General features: G+C 36.3%; 1 protein-coding gene across 1 annotated transcript; it reads right to left on the reverse strand.

The window, feature by feature from the left end:
* Positions 1 to 15197: 15197 nt before the first annotated feature.
* LOC145098689 (uncharacterized) lies at positions 15198 to 15905 on the reverse strand. Its single transcript, XM_079036300.1, has one exon. It carries the CDS (start codon positions 15903 to 15905, stop codon positions 15198 to 15200), a length of 708 nt encoding a protein of 235 aa, XP_078892426.1.
* Positions 15906 to 20442: the final 4537 nt, after the last annotated feature.

Below are 20442 nucleotides of genomic sequence, written 5' to 3' on the forward strand. Positions count from 1 at the left end.
TGGCACATATCAAGGTTTGGGGTTGCGAGGCTTTCGTAAGACGAGATACTCACGACAAGCTCGAACCTCAAAGTGAGCGATGCATTTTCATCGGCTACCCGCAGACATCTTTTGGATATCTCTTCTATAGACCGAAGAACAATGTTGTCTTTGTTGCAAGGATAGGAGTTTTCCGAGAGCGAGAACTCATAAGCCAAGGAGATAGTGGGAGGCAGATCGAACTTGAAGAGATTCAAGAGTCGATAGATGAAGGAACCTCTACCGCTGGTATTCAACCCGAGGAGGAAACTCCGGTTGAACCGATTGACGAGTCCTTACCTCTTAGACGTTCCGATAGAGTTAGAGTTCATCCCCAGTTTTATGGTTTTCATATTACTACCGAAGGGGACACGTATATTAGTGATGGTACACTAATAAATCTCGATGAACCTAATAGCTATAAGGAAGCCATGGCAGGCCCGGAGTCTGCGAAATGGAAAGAGGCAATGGATAGCGAGATATCCATGTATGACAACCAAGTTTGGAATTTGGTTGATTATGTGCCCGGACGTAAGACCGTTGGGTGCAAATGGATCTTCAAGAAGAAGACCGACGTGGATGGAAAATTACACACATATAAAGCACGATTGGTTGTGAAGGGCTTTACTCAAACTCCCGGAGTTGAGTATGATGAGACCTTCTCACCAGTTGCGAAGATAAAATCTATTAGAGTGATGCTAGCAATTGCCGCATTTCATGATTATGAGATTTGGCAAATGGATGTCAAGACCGCTTTCCTTAACGGGAAGTTGACTGAGGATGTTTACATGGCTCAGCCAGAGGGGTTTGTGGATCCGAAGCATCCAAATAGAGTGTGTAAGCTTGAGAAGTCCATTTATGGACTTAAGCAAGCGTCTCGCAGATGGAATCTTTGCTTCGATGAGAAAGTCAAAGAGTTTGGATTTGTACGAAGCGAAGACGAGTCATGTGTATATGTCAAAGCCAGTGGGAGTATAGTAAGCTTCCTCGTTCTATATGTCGATGACATATTACTCATAGGAAACGACATCCCGACTCTGCAGGAGGTTAAGTCTTGGCTCGGGAAGTGCTTCGCTATGAAGGACCTCAGAAAGGCTTCTTACATTTTGGGAATAAGGATAGTAAGAGAAAGAAGTAAGAGACTAATAGGACTTAGTCAGAATACTTACTTGGATAAAGTACTAAAACGCTTTAGTATGGAAAATTCGAAGAAGGGAGAATTACCGATACAAAGTAATGCCAAGTTGAGTAAGACTCAAAGTCCGAGTACCGAAGCTGAGATAGCATAAATGAGCCGAGTACCATACGCTTCCGCAGTTGGCTTAATCATGTACGCTATGACTTGTACTCGCCCTGATGTAGCCTTTTCTTTGAGCATGGTTAGTAGATATCAAGGGAATCCTGGCAGAGCACATTGGATTGCGGTGTAGAATATCCTTAAGTACCTTCGGAGGACGAAGGAATGGTTCTTAGTCCTCGGAGGGAGTGATGACTTGAAGGTGCGAGGGTATAGTGACGCCAGTTTCCAGACCGACAGGGACAACTACCGTTCGCAGTCGGGCTAGGTCTTTACCCTGAATAGAGGAGCAGTGACATGGAAGAGTTCCAAGCAGGAGACCGTAGCTGATTCAACGTGCGAATCAGAGTACATTGCAGCGAGCGAAGCGTCGAAGGAGGCAATATGGCTAAAGAACTTCATCGGTGATCTTGGAGTTGTACCTGCCATAAAGGAGCCCATGGAGATTTTCTGTGATAACGAAGGAGCGGTTGCCTTAACCAAGGAACCAAGGGATCATGGTAGATCAAGACATATCGACAGAAAATATCACTTCATTAGACATCGTGTAGAAGAAGGAAAACTCGTAGTGAAGAGGATATCATCAGAAGATAACCCAGCAGATCCGCTTACGAAGGGACTGAGTAGGGTTAAGCACTTGCAGCATGCTAGGAGTATTGGGCTGAAGGATGATATTAGCATAGATTAGATAGTATTAGAAACGTGTAATAGATAAATGTAATTAACATTTAATGATTAAATAAAGGAGTTTTATTTATGAGTAATGTTACTATCTTATGTTAATTATTTAGCTATTGTTTCACTTTGCATGTTTTGACTTCCGGCAAAATTGAGTTTATTAGGAATAATCGAATTGTTCAAATTGTCCACAATCGTTCATATGTTGGAAGTAGATATAAATGAAGATTGTCATGAATTGGTGTGTAGATTGTCTAAATGGTATTAGACATAGCAAAGGGTTGCTGCAACATTCATGAGTGCTTATGAACTAGTTTTGAGCATTGGAACAAACCCGCGCTTGCTGGAATCACCTTATGGAATATGATATAAAAGGGTGATCGTAAGACGATAATATCATATAGTCTTAAAACCTAGATATATGGTTTATTATTTGTTGATTGATTGTACATTGATAATGCGAAAACGCATCAGTAACTCGGTGTTATAAAACGCATTGTTGTGTATAGTTAGTTAATGAATAAGTAAATGCATATAAGTCGAAGTTTATCTGTAACTTTTATCTAAGAAGGTAAAAGCGATATCTTGGCCGCTCGATGATTTGATTTGACTTATGTGCCAGGCCCGGTCAGAACTGAATTGATGTGTTCGATTAAGTTCTATGTCAAATAAATCAGAGATCGAGAAACCTAAATGCTTGACTAACCGTTCCATAGGACTGTCAGCATGATATCTAACAGAGGACTGTACGATCCCTTATCTAAAGGACAAGATTGATTAGATCAGAGTTTGACAGCGTCTTTGAGAGCTACGATTGCAAACCGAATTGTACTTGTGCATATAGTTACTAGACTTATCCAAGTGGGAGACTGTTGGAATAGTGTCTAAGGCTGCAACTATATTAGACAAGTATTTGACCCGGTTGTGCATGGTCCTTTTCGGTTGCCTTCACCATAGCAACTTGATAGGATGATTTATTAAGAGAGAGTAAATATTATTAATATATTATGAGAATAATATAAAGAATAATATATTGTTATTTGATTAATATAAGTCATAGAATTAATTGGAATTAATTTGGTGACTTAAAGAGATTAATTAAATAAGAGGGTATAAACTATCAATTGTTTGGTAGTTAAGCTTCAGACTGTAAATCCATATAGATATACAAGGGACGAATTCTAGAAGCAAGGATAGCTTCAAAATCGTCCAAGGAGTTACTATGGAATGGATTTGGATAGCCTTAAGAGAAGATTATCCAATTAGGGTTTAGGTTGTAACCCTTAAGGAGTCTACAAGTATAAATAGACCCCATGGCTAAGGGAAATCGGAACTTCACCTAAAAGTAAGAGAACCCTGGCCGATTTCCTCCCCTCTCCTCTCTCCTAAATCATCTTTCTTGCTATTGGTGTTTGTAAGCCATTAGAGGAGTGACAATTGTGACTCTAGAAGCTCCAAGACTACAAGATCAACAAGGAATTCAAAGGTATGGTTCTAGATCTGTTTCAATGTTGTTATTTAACCTAATTAGTCATTAGAAGTCTTGGATTCAAAGCATGTTTAATTAGAAAGCCTAGATCCAAGCATTAGGGTTTTACATGCGCACATAGGAAAGTTCTTATGGCTAAAACCCATCAGTGGTATCAGAGCCTAGCTTGGTTTTCATTAAATTGTTGCTTAATTGTCTGAAACATAACTGCAAAATTCGAATTTTGTGTTTCTGAGTCATGGACTCGGCGAGTTCCAAAGTGGACTCGGCGAGTTGGCCTGACTCGGCGAGTCCCTTTGTGCACTCGGCGAGTCCAAGCGTCAGGAATGGCCAGATTCGGGATTTCTTCCTAATTATCTTATGGAAACTTACCTTAATCATATTAGATCAACCCTAATCCGATTTTTTGATATATATGACTATTATCTTGATCTAATTAAAGATATTTATCAACTAACAAAATATTTAATTTCCTTATATGATAATTAATTAATTATTTTGATTATTTTGGTAATTATCTTAAAAAAGAAATCTTGAATAAAATCAAATATAGATAATTAGGATATTAATTGTTAATTGGAATTATTTGTTATTTGATCCTCCATGTTTTAAATGTTTAAAACTTGCCCTCAAGTTTTGAAATTTATATTTTGTGATTAAAAGTTTTAATTTAGACAACTTAAATTTCAAACCCTAGATTTTAAAAGATTTAAAATACAACCTTATACTAATATGATATTACTAGAATAATATATATATGTATAACTAAATGCTAGTCTTACTGTTAGTAGGCCTCATTCACGAAGCCGATCTATAAGGTGGGTATAAGGTTGCGGCCTATAAAATGGCGCTTAATGGGTGTACACTCAAGTATCATCCAACAATTCTTCAAGATCTTCAACTTGTAAGTGTTTCTAGCCCTATTAAGTTGATATATTACTTAATCTAGTGATCTAACACACTTCCATCCATGAAATCATTTCAAAAGGTTAGACCTTCAAGTTTCACCAAGAACACCAAGAACACACACTAGTGTTCTTGGACTTTTTGCACCTTTTCAAGCCTCTATCTAATAAGTACTTCTATCCTAGAGTATCTTAAGGCTTGTTACACTTCCATATATCAAGAAATCACCCAAGAATCACCAAGAAGAAGGTGTTTACAATCCAAGAAGTTCTTGAACCGTAAACACTAAAAAGTGTGCCAAAGTGTGACCTAGTCCCTTCTAAGCCTTGGAAAATAGCATAGATCCTTTCCTTGATGAGCTTAGCACATGAAAACATCAAAAGACCATTAACCATAGGGGTTTACGACCGTAAACCCAAGGGAAAATGGTCTAAGGGCCGTAAACTCCATTTAGGAGTGAAATGGTGCCATAATCCCTTCCATAGGTTTATACTTCAAGTGGAAATGCTTCTAAGGACTTGTAGAGATTCAAAACAAAACATGGTCAAAGAAGCATGAGTTTACGACCGTAAACTCATGAGTTTACAACCGTAAACTCAATGAGTGCTGGTCACAAAACCGTAAACTCATATAAGGGGGTTCCCTTGAACCCTAAACTCAATAGCAATGTCCTACAACACCTAGATGCAATCCGTGGGACTTATAACACTTATATAAGGTGTTTAACATGTCCTAGGATGTCTTAACTTTGTTGATTAGTTGTTGAAAGACTAATTGGATACATATATGTGTTATTATATGTTAACTAGGATCTTTGAGTGTGCTCAAGTCTTCACTTGCCACCTAGCAATCCTGTTTCTTCAGTTCATCCATACCACTCACTACAGGTGAGTTCATACCCCTTAAACAACCTTTTATATGTTTTTATTTGCTTTTATGGGGGGGGGGGTATACAAGTTGAACAATTATAGTTATTACATCAATCACATGTGATTAATAACTACCAAACAAGTGGTTTTCTTACCTTTCAAACTGTGTTATCAAACTATTTTACTTCAAACTGTTTTACAAACTCTTTTACATATAAAATGCTTTTATCAACTCTTTCACATGTCAATTACTGATACTTAAAATCTTTTAAACTTATATTTCTGTTAAATGTGTATATATATATATATATATATATATATATAGATATAGATATAGTTATATAAGTAGGATTGAAAGGACTTAGGACTGATAGCTCACCTTACTTCCTGTCCTTGTTTGGTTGTGGACTTAGGGTATCAGGGTTATCTGTCCGAGGGTCATTTGAATCCTAGTTATATATTATGTATATGTATATAGATATAAAAGGTTACTTCATTCAGTTCAATACCTTTGGGTAGCAAGGGTATATAAACAAGTTCATATATACAAATAACATTACTAGTAAACTATAATAGGTATAGTTTAGGGAGAGACTAATACTATTACTAGAACAATGAAACATACAATGAGTCAGTTCATACATGAGTTAGCAACAAACAATAGATACTATGACGAGAAACTAACAATAGATACTATGATGAGAAACAAAACATACAGGCTAGACAGAGAAAGAACACACAATACAGCCAACACATACATTACATATACATTAATACAGTTATGTGAGCCACTAAACGGGGCATGACACTACCTGCCATGATCGTTTTTGTATCCAGAATCTCCTTAATTGGAGAGCGTATGAGTTTGCGTATAGATCTATATTGGATTGACTATCCTACACCTTGTTGCTCGCTACAGTGAGACTTGCAAGTCTACGGGTGCCAAATTTCATTTCTTACGACGTCTTACATCGTCGTTTTACTATTGAGTCGGTGGCAGGATACAGGCCGATCACATGGTACTTTAAATAACAATTAGTTTAAAGTAGTTAGTACAGCAGTAGTTCTTAATACAACGCTACAGTACTATAATATTTTCCCATTACATTCACTTTGTGAACATTCACACGATGCACGGTAATGTAAAAACTATATTTTTGGTTAATGATAGTCGGATAAGGGAAAATACACACTCTTACAAGACACACACACAAATACTAGATGCCTTGGTAGAAGGCTACTTTTAGTAGGAAACATAAGGTTTTCTAGGAGTGTTCAAACATACAAACTTTACAAAACTTATACATTACATCTTACAAACATCTTACAAATGCTTTCATACAAACACAGACGCTAATATACTTCTGAATCTCACCAGCTTTAAAGCTGATACTCACTTTCAAAATAACTTGTATTCTCAGGTCACCAGTAGACAGGTACCGGTGCCAGGTTTTTTGAGAAGATGGAGCTTGTTCAAGACTCCTATTTTATTTTGATGTATATATTTGGTGTCTATATAACTTGATAGAACACACTTGTATGAAATTATATTACTAATGCAATGGATGATGTTGTTACTTGTTTACTACTATTCATTGTTGTGATACTGTACATGACGTCCTCCACCCCCGAACGATTCCGCCGTTCCGGTTTTGGGGTGTGACATTTATCGACTTCAAAAAGCACTATATGGCCTCAAATAAGTCCCTCGTGCTTGGTTTTAGGAATTTTATATGGGGATTACTTCGCTTGGTTTACAACCAAATAACCATGACTCGGCTCTATTTGTCCGATGTAGAAGTGCAGGTCGAAATATTCTTTCCTTATATGTCGATGACATGATTATTATTGCTGATGATCATGATGGTATAAAGTCTTTAAAGCGTGATCTGACTCACCGTTTTGCTATGAAAGACTTGGGTTTGCTACGTTATTTTTTGTGAATTAAATTTACTCAATCTTCAAACGGTTATCTTTTATCTCAAACGAAGTATATTTCAGATTTGTTTGAACACGCACGACTCACAGATAATCGGACAGTTGATACGCCTATAGAGAGTAATGCAAAGTATTCTCCAACCAATGGTGTCTCCTTATCAGATCCAAGCCTTTATCATACCATTATAGGGAGTTTGGGTTACCTGAATGTCACTAGACCGGATATTGCTCATGCAGATCATGTGGTTAGCCAGTTTGTTATTGCCCTTTCTACTGTTCATTGGGGAGCTGTTCTACGTATTTTGAGATATCTTCGTGGTACTTAGTTCCACACCCTTGTTTTTCCATCTACATCATCTCTTGAGTTGCGTGCCTATAGTGATGCTAAATGGGATAATGATATTAATGATCTTAAGTCCACTACTGGGTATTGTGTTTTTTTTGGAGATTTATTGATATCATGGAAGTGTAAGAAAAAAGATGTTGCCTCTTGAGCTTCTACATAATTCGAGTATCGGGCCATGACTATCGCTCCTTGTGAGATTGTTTGGTTAAAATGGCTTTTTTGCAGATATGGGCGTTCACATCTCTTAGTCCATGCCTTTGTATTGTGACAACGAAAGTGCAATAATGATTGCCACGAATTCAGTGTTTCATGAGCGCACAAAACACACTGAGATTGATTGTCATTTCACACGACATCATCTCTAGAAGGGCACTATCTCCCTTCCTTATGTTCCTTCTACTTTGCAGATCATTGATATTCATACGAAGCCATTAACTGCTCCTCAATTTCATTTTTTGTCTGACAAGCTCTCAATGCTTATTCTTGTTGCATTGTGAATTTAAGGGAGGATGTTAGCCTAATAAGATTTGGGCTTTATTTTGTGTTGGGTTTTATGTGCCAGTTAGCCAATGTATATATTATGTCTTTTTGTTTCATTGTATCCTGTACTTCTCATTCGATAATAATATAAAACCCTAGCCGTTCTGTGTCGTGTTAGTTTACATAATTATTGTTGAATTTGGTAAATCAAAGCACCATTAGATTGTTTGTACCTTTGATTTAACACTATCCAAATTTCATATGCGGTTTGAAAAAAAAGAGCATTATTGACAATGTTCTTAGTAAAAGACTTTAAGATCCGGCTAATAACCATAGAATTGTCACGATACAAACTAGAATATGAAGGTGAAGTGATAGGGGTCAGGGGCGGATGCAGGAATACGTAGTAGGTGTTGCCGAGATGAAATAGGTGTTCCTGATACATGAAAAATAGGTAAAAACAAAAAAAATCGATTTTTTTTTACTGCGGACAGAAAAAGTAGGTATTGCCGGTGCAACACCGGGACCAGACTAAATCCGCCCCTGATAGGGGTTGAATGCATGTGTCATCAACAAATCCAATTATGTTTTAGCAGATAAACACAATCATCATTGATCACTTCCAAGTTGTGAAACCAACGTCATTAAAAATATTAAAAAAAAGAACACAGTTTGGATTATCATGGATTATCAGAAGATCCAATTACAAAAGGACTGGAAACATTGAGGATGGTGGACTCGTTGGAAAGATATTTTTCAGATTCATACATAATAAAGAAGATAAAAAGGAAGACAAAACATAGGATCAACAGAAACTTATAACATGTTACTAGAGGATGTGTTCCAGTTATATTAGTTTGAAAAAAATAATCGAATGAACAAAATTGATTCTAAGTCTAAGTAGTCATAGCCACAAACAATCAATCTAAAATTAGACTATTATATGTAAAGAATAATAGAGTTTTAAGTTTTAGGGAGATCGAAAAAGAAGTTACAAAACTGAACTTCCAAAAACCCAACAGAGAAAACTTACTTCTCCAAATATACGATCCCCTAGATATAATCAACAAGAAGACCCAAGAATAATACATTCTAAATTGATCATGGCATGGTAGTGGATTAAATCAAAGGTAAAATCTAGAGTTTGACATTTAGAAAATCCTTATTTAAAGCCAAAAGTAAAACTATAATAGTATAGAAGAGAACATCATAAAATTAGGGTAAGCTTTCTTGATCATATAAATTAATGAACAAGTTGGGTTAGACCACATGGCTAACAATGTATCTAACAAGGTGTTTCTAACATGGAGGTATTGAGTTCAATCTTAGACTATTACAACTGAGATTGAAGAGAGGAATTTGGGAAAGAAACACTTCGATATTTTTCATTTCTCATTATCGAATTGAATCAATACAATGCATAAGTTCTAATATGTACAAGCTATCAAACTAACTGAACAAATAATTGAAATTACATAAATGCCCTTCTTCTAACCGACTGTATAACTAATTCTAACTAATCAATTAGTTAACACCCCCCGTCAAGCTTAGGACCATTGATCAGACCAAGCTTGGATGTAGCCTCAAAATGTCGAGAACCTGAAACTAGTTTTGTAAGAATGTTTGCCAATTGTTCATTAGTATCAACATGAGATAGACAGATTAAACCTTCTTGAACCTTGTTACGGATGAAGTGGCAATCAATTTCAATGTCTTTCGTACGTTCATGAAATACATGATTATTGGCAATATAGATAGCAGCCATATTATCACACTTAAGGGGTATATGAGTAATTTATGTAACTCCTAATTCATCAAGAAGACGACTCAACCATGAAAGTTTAGCAGTGACTCGTCGCATTGATTGGTACTCAGCTTCTACAGAAGATAAGGATATAGTTGATTGCTTCTTTGATTTCCATGAAATCGGAGATCCACCAAACAGAATATAGTATCCACTAACTGATTTTCGGGTAATGGGACATGCTGCACAATTCGAGTCACAAAACGCATCCAACTTGAAATCTTTGTTATCATTAAAATACAAAGCTTGTGAAATAGTACCTTTGATGTATTTGAGAATGTGAATAGTAGCAGAATAATGTTCTTGAGAAGGTGTCTGATTAAACTGACTTAAATGTTGTACAAAGAAGGCTAAGTCAGGATGAGTATGCAACAAGAAATTGTGTTTACTAATAAGCTGTCGGTAAATTGTTGCATCTGGAAGTGGATTGTCCATTTTTGGAAGTAACTTCACTTGAGGAGGAAGAGGGCTTGAAACTGGTGTAACATCATCTAGATCATAATCTTGAAGTAGTTGTTTGATGAACTTGGTTTGATGTATCATCACGCCATGATCAAGTTTATTAAACTCTATTCCAAGAAGGAAATGTAAAAGACCTAAGTCTTTAATCTTAATTTGATGATGTAAAAACTCATTTAAGCATTGTATCTCTCCAATGTCATCACCCGTAACAAGTATATCATCAACATAAATTTCAACAATTGTAATTGAAGAAGAGGATTTCTTTAAGAAAAGAGAATAATCATTAGGAGAATGAAAACACCCTTTAGAACGTAATGCAGTGGAGAGTTTAGCATACCACTATCTAGATGCTTGTCTTAACCCATAAAGAAATTTTTTGAGTTTGCAAACAAGTGAAGAAGAGGAAGAAGACTCATGACCAGGTGGTAAACGCATATATACCTCTTCTTGTAATTCACCATGTAAAAATGCGTTATTAACATCAAATTGATGTATAATCCAATTCCTTTTGACTGCAATAGAAACAAGACTCCTAACAGTGGTGAATTTAACCACAGGAGAGAAGGTTTCATGAAAGTCTATTCCATGTCTTTGAGTGAACCCTTTGGCTACTAAACGAACCTTATACCTCTCTATAGTTCCATCAGATTTTTGTTTGATCTTATAGACCCATCTACAAGCTATAGCCTTTTTTCCTTTAGGAAGTTTAACAACATCCCATGTCCCATTTTCTTGTAATGCATCCAACTCATTCTGCATTGCTTGTTCCCACTCTGGTATGCCCTTTTCTTGATGATAAAAGTTGGCTCGTTTATGATAGTTCCCACATTAAAAATATATGAATCATGCGAAACCATATTATAGATGTATATTATTGATAATTGTTGATGCAAAAATTTGTAATAGTGTGAGGACAATTAAGATCAAAACTAATAGCAGCATTGCACACATAATCATGAAGATGAGCAGGAGGAATATGGACTCTAGAAGACCTTCTGAGTTGTATGGGAGGTTCAGGGGTATTTTGGGAATTTGATGTAGAAGAAGGATTGGAAGGTTGAATGGGAACAAAATCGTGAATAGAATCATTTGAAACATGATTCTCTGGTTGAATATTAGGAATGTAGGAAGGTGTTGGGCTAAATGACCCAACAGATTTGAGAGCATGTAATGGAAACATATGTTCAAAAAACTTGATATCTCGAGAGACATGTATCTTGTGAGTGACAAGATTTAAAACTTTGTATGCCTTTTGACCAAAAGGATAGCCAAGGAATACGCGAAGGGTCGGCTTTAGGCATAAATTTGTCTCTACCAATTGGAGTAGAAGAAACAAAACATAAGCATCCAAAGGCTTTTAACATTTGCATATCAGGTTGAGTGCCATATAAAACTTCGAATGGCGTTCTGTTTTGCAGAAGTTTGGAAGAGGTTCTGTTAATGATATGAACATCAGTTTTGACACATTCTCCCCGGTATGGAACTCCTATTCTTGATTGAAAGAATAAAGCTGTAGCCACCTCTAAAATGTGTCTATGCTTCCTCTCAACAAGCCCATTTTATTAAGGTGTATGTGGTGTTGATTTTTGATGACTAATCCCTTGTTCCTTGAAATAAGCAACTCCATCATTGCTTGATCCAAGTTCTTTGGCATTATCACTTCTGACACATTTGATGATTTTGTGAAATTGGGTTTTGACAAGATTGACAAATGCTTGGATTATAGAGAAGGCACAACTCTTGTTTGTCGACAAATGAATCCAAGTGTGTCGTGTATGGTCATCAACAATAGTAACAAAGTATTTGTAACCATCATATGTGTTATGTTTATGAGGACCCCATACATCAATATGTATAAGATCAAAAGAAGCCTTGGAAGTTGAAATGCTATGTGGATAAGACAATATTGTTTTGTGACACCCAAAAATTCAAACCAATTTAAAATTTTTAAAAACATTTCAAACCATTAAATATCATTACAACTTTGTTTTCAAATGTATAATATCATAATTTTTCCCAGAGACATAGATAAAACATGAGGAGTTGTACGATCACGCCATCACCTTGCCACAATCCTCTGATGTACCTGAAACAATAAACTGAAACTGTAAGCCCGAGAGCTTAGTGAATTCCCCCAAACCAACCTCATAAAACCATACTCATAACATAATAGCAAATACAAAACAACATGCATGATGAGCCTTTAGCTTGAATGGACCGCCTCACAGGCCTTCAGTCTATTTGGACCGCTCTCTGAGCCTTCGGCACGTCTGGACCGCTTCGCCGGGCCTTCAGCATATCCGGACCACTCGTCGGGCCTTCGATCTGACTAACATACCCTTCGGGGTCTGTAGTCTATCCAGACCGCCCTGGGTATGTTGGCCTTCAGCACAAAGCAGGACCGCCTCAACCCAACCCCCAATCAACAAACATGTGCACATACATATCATATGCTAGCATATATAACAGTCAACTGATCTAACAGATCAAATAGCATAACAACATCGTATAACCAGGATACCGACCTAACCAGTCACTAATATAGCATCATCCTATATTCCAGGATATCGACTTAACCAGGTCACTAAGCATATCACCATCCTAACTACCAGGATGTAAATCAATAAGCATAACATGGAATAAACCCGGATACCAATCCAATAAGGGCCGGCATTGGTGCCTTAGACCCTGTTGATATAGTGAGGAGAACTCACCTCGCAATGGACGTCTGAAACTAGAAAGCTTCAACTCCTGGATCACCAACACGAACTTCACTACCTATAGATACCATAAAGTCCTCTTTCATAAATCTCCAAATTACCAGAATATCCTTAGAAGTCAACTGGTCAACTCATGGTCAAAATCAAAGTCCACAGTCAAAGTCAACAGTCCATGTTGACTAAACTCGTCGAGTGTAGTTCACCTACTCGTCGAGTCCTTCTTGAACTCGAGAAGTCATGAAATCCTTGATTGGCTCGTCGAGTTCTCCTTTAACTCGCCGAGTTCATACGTGTCCAAGAATTGGGAGAAACCTAGTCGACTTGCCGAGTCTTTTAATGACTCGCCGAGTAAGGCTCCAGATTACAAACTTCAATGGACTCGCCGAGTTGTTCATCCAACTCGTCGAGTTCATGGCCATCTTCATCGGGCTCGCCGAGTTGTTCATTTAACTCGCCAAGTCCTCGCAGACCTTCATCCATGCAGACGCTTTTTAAGCCATGGTAAGGCTCCAGATTACAGATCCAAACTTTTAAGGTATGTTTATCACGTAAAGTTGAAAACTTTACGCACATGCAAGGTTCTAAAGGCCCTAAATGACCAATCTATGCTTCCAATGGAGCTTTACACCTTGGGAGAGTCTCATTCTTACACAAGATGGAAACTTTATGTACTAAGAAGCCCAAAGGAGCTCAGTTCTGAAGTTACAACTTCAGATCTGAGATTGCATAGAAGAATAGATTCCAATCATACTATGAAAACCCTAGAATTTGACCAAAGAGGGGATCTAGAATGAATGAGGTTAGGGTAACGATTTATACCTTCCAGAAGATGCTAAATACAATAGATCTCATGTCCTTCAAGCTCCTTGCTTCTTAATGCTTGATCTCCAAGATTTTTTCACCAAGAAAATCCTCCTCCAAGCGTAAGAATGCACAAAATGAGCACACACACGATTAGGGCTTTAGAAGGGCAAGAAGCAGTGAAGGGGAGGCTGGGGAAGGCCAATGATCCTTTAAATAGGGTGAAATACCCCGAAATTTAGGGTTTCATCTGTTAGCTCCTACTCGTCGAGTCCCTTTATGGACTCGGTGAGTAGACCACTAAATGCGCGATCCCACCTCGCTGCTACTCGACGAGTAGGGCAACCAACTCGTCGAGTAGATCTTTCAACCAAAAAGATTTCATTTAATTCCATACCTGAGAATCGGGGCGTTACATGTTTGTTTTGCTTGAGCACAAGTTAAACAAGATGTAATAGCATCATTATCATACTTCATAGGTAAATGTAAGAAATGTTTGAGTTTATCAATAGAAACATGTCCCAAACGTTTATGCCACAACATAACATTCGAATCAGAAGAATTATGAGTTACATGAGAAATTGAGGACAAAGGAGAATTGAATACAGAAGTGAAAATAGAAAAACTGTGAGAAAGATTTTGTTTAAGAACATGATACTCAAACACATAAAGATCATTTATCCGTTTTCCAATGACTCCAATAGCTAATCTACTCTTCAATATGGGGTCCTGCATGAGACATGTCTCATCAGTAAACAAAATAAATGTTTTCAACTGTGATGTAAGCTTGGAGATTGACATAAGATTATATTTGAAGGATGGAACATATAATACATTTTTGAGAATGATTGATGCATGAATTTGAACATCACCATAGTGTATAATGAACAAAGAATGACCATTAGGAAGCCCAATCGAATGTGGTTGTGTGAAAGGAATTAAAGATAGGAAAAGTTTAGAATTAGAACACATATGGTCAGTAGCACATGTTTCTATGATAAATGAAAGATGCGGTGTAAGAAATGTAGATGACTTGGACACATTAACTACAAAGTGAGCATAAGAGAAATCATTACCATCATGTGTCATTGCTTCTTGAAGAATAGAAGAATTTGCTTGACTGGATGATGACATATTATGTTGTGAGAGTAACTGCAAAAGTTGATTGTACTATTCTTGAGAAATTGCAGAAGAAGTATCAGAAGTTGCAATTTGAACAACAAACTTTGTCTCATCTTTCTTTGTCTTCGTGAAATTGAAATTGGATGGAAAACCAATAAGTCGATAGCACTGAGATTTGGAATGCCCTGTCTTCTTACAATGAGTGCAAACTAACGATTTCTTTGAGAAATTAGAAGAAGAATCGTGTGAAAAATTCATTGCAATTGTCTAATGATTGATGTTAGTAGGGATAGTGATTTCTCTCTGTCGTTCTTCTTGAACAATCATAGAATAAACAATTGAAATATTTGGCAAAGGCTTCATCATTAGGATTTGACCACGAAGAACTTTATAAGTATCATTCAATCCCATGAGTAATTGAATAAATCGTTGTTCATCAAAGTATTTAGCAATACTTGTAGCAGTAGCGCATGTACATGCAGGAATGTTTTGAACAAGACGCAGTTCATCCCAAATTTTACTCAGTTTGGTGAAGTAAGTTGAAAAATTGTCGGATCCTTGAGATAAAGAGTAAATTTGCTGTTGAATTTGATAGATCTGAGTGCCATTTGCTTGTTCATATCGGCGATTAAGTTCTTTCCGGATGTCGTAAGCAGTTGGGAGAAAGATAAGACTATCAACAATGTTACGATGTAATGAATTGAGTATCCAACTGATAACCATGGAGTTTACTCTCGACCAATTTGCAAATAATGGAGAATTATCAGGAGGCTTCAATGTCGTGCCATCAACAAATGTAATTTTGTTTTTGGCAGATAAGGCAATCGTCATGGAACGTTTCCAGGAAGAAAATCCAACACCATTGAAAACATTAGAAACAAGAGCATTACTTGGATTATCGGAAGATCCAAGATAGAATGGATTCGAAATATCAATAACATGAGATTGAGATGAGGAATTAACAGATTGAGACATTTCTTTTGAAAATGAATTGAAGTAAATCGATGAAGAAGAAAGAAATTGAAGAAGAACAGAGTGAATGCGGAAGATCGGATCACCAAACTGATACCATGTTACAACTGAGATTGAAGAGAGAAATTTGGGAAAGAAACTCTTCGATATTCTTCATTTCTCATTACCGAATTGAATCAATACAATGCATAAGTTCTAATATGTACAAGCTATCAAACTAACTGAACAAATAATTGAAATTACATAAATGCTCTTCTTCTAACCCACTGTATAACTAATTCTAACTAATCAGTTAGTTAACATAGACATATACTAACTCGTTGTTAGACATATACTAACTCGTTGTTCTAAAAAAAAAGCATTAATGTGGCTTTCGATTGGATCACTGTTCACTGCACGAATAATTCTGAGAAAATTCTATGCATTCAGGATCCAAAAGACACTAAAATCCATACACTCGAGTGCACTTGGTGCTAATATATAAGATTGTTTAAATCCGGCAGATTTACAGCTTTTAACCGAAACAAATGGAGCACTTGTTCAATCTCCAAACACATGCATACATGTATAGCTTACACACATATATATCATATAAGCTATACTAATTATTCCTTGATTCAGTAGTATTCAGATCAAGTGGTAATTCCTACTTTTCACACTAAAAAATCGATGAAAAAGAGGGAGCTAAACATTTATGTGGAAGTTGAAGCAACCGAATGAGCCCAGAATCTTAGTAGACCTTTCATCTCCACATCATTTTTACAATTACCCGTCGTCAACGCCATGATCTCATCTTTAGGTGTCTTGGGCGAAGGCGTTGATCCATATTCTTCCTTATAGGATTCGGGAATCCGAATTGATGGTCGATTTCGTGTAAGAATCTGGTGTTTATACCAGTATGAATCTAAGAGTTTGTAGATGTATTCTTCGCTTGACATTTTGATGGTGGGATATATATGATGTGGTGCTACGTGTTATCCATGGTATGTGATTTATAAGGAGTTTTTTACGCCTTGTAAGTCTTGATTGAGTTGTGAAACGTGGACAAATGGTTGCTTCTGCCTTCTGGGAAGTTTCATCATGTTTTCGTATGATGCAAAAAGAAAATATAATAAGAAATTAAAAAAAGAAGGAAAAAGACGCGAGTGGACAAGAATATTTATCAAGTTATCGACGAATCACCCGCGTACTGTGCTGTGCTGTGTGCACACTGATATTTCTGTTCTCAAATCTCAATTAGAGTAAATTGCGTAAATGGTCCCTATGGTTCCGGGATTTGGTTCATTTCGTAAGTTTGGTGAAAAATTGATAGGGGCATCCCTACGGTTTGGAGAAATTACGACCGTGGTCCATGAAAATATCAGTTTACCCTTTCCAACAGTTATCTCGCTGAAATCGCATCAGAAATTAAGTTAAAACTGCCGAGATTCATTGTTGTGGCGGAAACCTAAGACTTTTATGGTCAAACCTTATACTTCAACTTATTTGATTAATTAGATTATCCTTATTAGCTTATTTATTTGTTTCATCGACATAATTTTGGACCCAATTACAAGGAGGTAGGTTTCCGGAATTGCCGGTTTAGAGAACCTTTGGTTCCACCATTGATTCCCTTTTCAAAGTAGTATTTTACTTTGATCATGAAAACCAACCATTTTTGTGGTTTTTTGAAGGGTAATGATGATGGTACCTATGACGGTCAAGGCAATCAATTTATTGGGATCGAAATTATACAACTTCGTAGCTTTTATCAAATAATTGGAGCTCAGAACGAATTTAACATCAATTTTCATATTTTAGCTAGAAAATATGCAAAGGGTTTCAAGAAGTAGTAGACAGCATAACAAAATATGTCGATAATCATTTTTGAAGGATATGGGTTGTAGATGGCATCTGGAGACAATGAGGGAGGTAACCGGAGTTGGTTTTGTGAAGGTGGTGAAGGAGGAGACTAAGACGATAGGGTGGGGGTGGTGGATTCCGGAGTAAGGTACAAATGAGTTCTTTTTATTTTATATTATTTGATATAGGCGAGTAAAAGAAAAAAAAGTTTGAAAGGACAAAATTATTTTTTTATCTTTGTTAGGGTTCATATGTGTAATTTCTTCAAACTATATGGATGACCTCAGTCAAATTTTCAAATATTGACCTACAAACTATAAAAAATAAATAAAACCACAAGGACCATTTTTGTAATTTTCTCTGTCAATTATTTGATTCCACATGTGCTATCAAATAATCCTTAAATATCTTAAATACAAAGAGTAAATTGTAAAATGGTCGCTGTCAAATGATCCTTAAAAATCTTAAATCCAAAGTAAATTACAAAATGGTCCCCGTAAGTATGTTTTTTTTTTGAATCAAGTCCAATCTTTTTAATTTGGACACCAAGAGTACCCGAGGATTGTTTTTGTCACGAGGATAGTGTCTGCACTTGACGCCGTTAACTTTGCCCCGTTTAAGTCATATGGTTAAAAAATATGAGTTGACGTTTATGCCCTTACTTTTGACTATTGTACCAAAAAAAACCCTGTATCTATTTTCCCTCACCCAAAAGGCCAAATCTCGGACAATCGGCAATTCCTTTTTTGACCCTTGCCCTCGGTCATCCTTCTCATCTCCGGCAATGAAGAGCTTGTTTGGCTTAACTTTTAAAAGCTCAAAAGTTCTTTTTTAAAAAGTTACAAAAAGTCAGAAAATCCTAACTTTTCCAAAAAAGTTGATTTTTCTTGTATTAAAACTCTAAAAGTTACTAGTTTGCCAAACATCTTTTTGTTTTTTTCTTTTACAAAAAGAACTTTTGGCTGTGAAAAGATAAGCCAAACACCCCCGAAGCCTTACTGTCCTCTTCTTCGGCAACGAAGTCGCATAGTTATTGTCTCTTAAAACGATGACAACCATCCTCATCTTCCCTTCCCTTTTCATTGTGACCTTTCCCCATCATTGTCACCTTCAATCTCAATCTTAGATAGGTTTCTCATATTCGACATTGATTCCCTCCCTTTCTCATTCTCACGTAGGTTCATCGTTTCTAATTTGATCGAGGGCTTAGTTTCTTAATTTTGTTTTAGGATGACCTATTATTGGTCTGCACGAGGAAATTTTGGAGGAATAAAAAAGAAGGACAAGAGAAACGCATGTGGTTTGTTGAAGAAAATTTTGGGGATCGATATATCTACTCATTTTGAAAACGAATTGTAAGATTTGCTTCGATTTCCATTGGTGAAAGAACATGAATCGAAGTTAAGAAGGTGAATGAAGTGGACAAAATGTATGAAATTTTTAAGAAAGGATTGGATCCATGTGGAGAAGCAAGTGAGATACAATTTTCATTGAACTGTGAGGAGTAGAACACAAGGGTTCGATAAACCAAGCTATAAACATGATCGACCGTTAAATAAAATAGATATGTATAGAGAATATAAGTAAAATTTGAATTTGGAGTCGCATTTTATTAAATCTCAATGTTATTATTATAAAATTATTAATTCATATTGCAGTGCCATTAATAAGTTTTTAAATACAAATGGTTATCATATAAAAATAGAGTTTTACGTTGAGGTCATTTGAGATTTTGTGTTTGATTTATACATATTGGGATTTGATTTTATTAGAGTAAACGAAGTGGTTGTCTTCTTTAAAGTGAATTCAAGAATTTTATGGGGTGTTCTAAGTGAAGAGAAATGAAGTAAAGAATTGGAAGCAGGGCTCCCAGAAGTGGTATGGAGGTCTCATTGACATAATTTTGTACCCAATTATAAGGTGGTAGGTTTTATACAAACCTTGATTTTGGTTCATGAATTACCGGTTTGTAGAGCCTTTGGTTCCACCATTGATTCCCTTTTCAAAGTAGTATTTTACTCTGATAATGAAAACCAACCATTTTTGTGATTTTTTGGTTTTTAGCATGTGGGTAATGATGGTGGTAGCTATGGCAATCTAGGTAATCAATTTATTATGATCAAAATGATAAAATTTAGTAGCTTTGTCAAATAATTGGAGCTCAGAACGAATTTAACATCAATTTTCATAGTTTTAGCTAGAAAATATGTAGCAGGTTTCAATAAGTAGCAGACAACATCACAAAATATATACCAAAATCATTTTTGAAGGATGTGGGTTGGCGATGGTATCCGGAGACGGCGAGGGTGGTAACCGGAGTTGGTTTGGTGAAGGTGGTGGAGGGAGGAGATTAAGACAATGAGGGTGGGGGTGGACTGTGGAGTGATGTGAAAGTAAGTCATTTTTACTTTATATTATTAATTAATTAATATAGGCGAGTAAAAATAATTTATACTGGTAAATTTATATTTTTATCTGAGGTGGTGCTCGCATGTGTAATTTTTCCAAACCACTGCATGTTAATATTTCAAAGGTTGGTCTAAACCTATAAAATAAACCAAACCACAAAGATTATTTATATAATTAACTCTTATCAATTATTTGATTCCACATGTACTCTCCAATAAATCTTAAATATCTTAAAATACAAGAGTAAATTACAAAACTGTCCTGGAAAGTATGTATCGTCAAATAAACT

The sequence above is a fragment of the Lactuca serriola genome, chromosome 4, assembly GCF_051521515.1.
Source record: "Lactuca serriola cultivar US96UC23 chromosome 4, Lser_US96UC23_V15, whole genome shotgun sequence".
In the NCBI taxonomy this organism is placed as follows: Eukaryota; Viridiplantae; Streptophyta; class Magnoliopsida; order Asterales; family Asteraceae; genus Lactuca; species Lactuca serriola.

Excerpts from the sequence above, each read along its gene's own strand:
- LOC145098689 (XM_079036300.1), bottom strand. The coding sequence starts at position 15,905 with ATGTCTCAATCTGTTAATTCCTCATCTCAATCTCATGTTATTGATATT.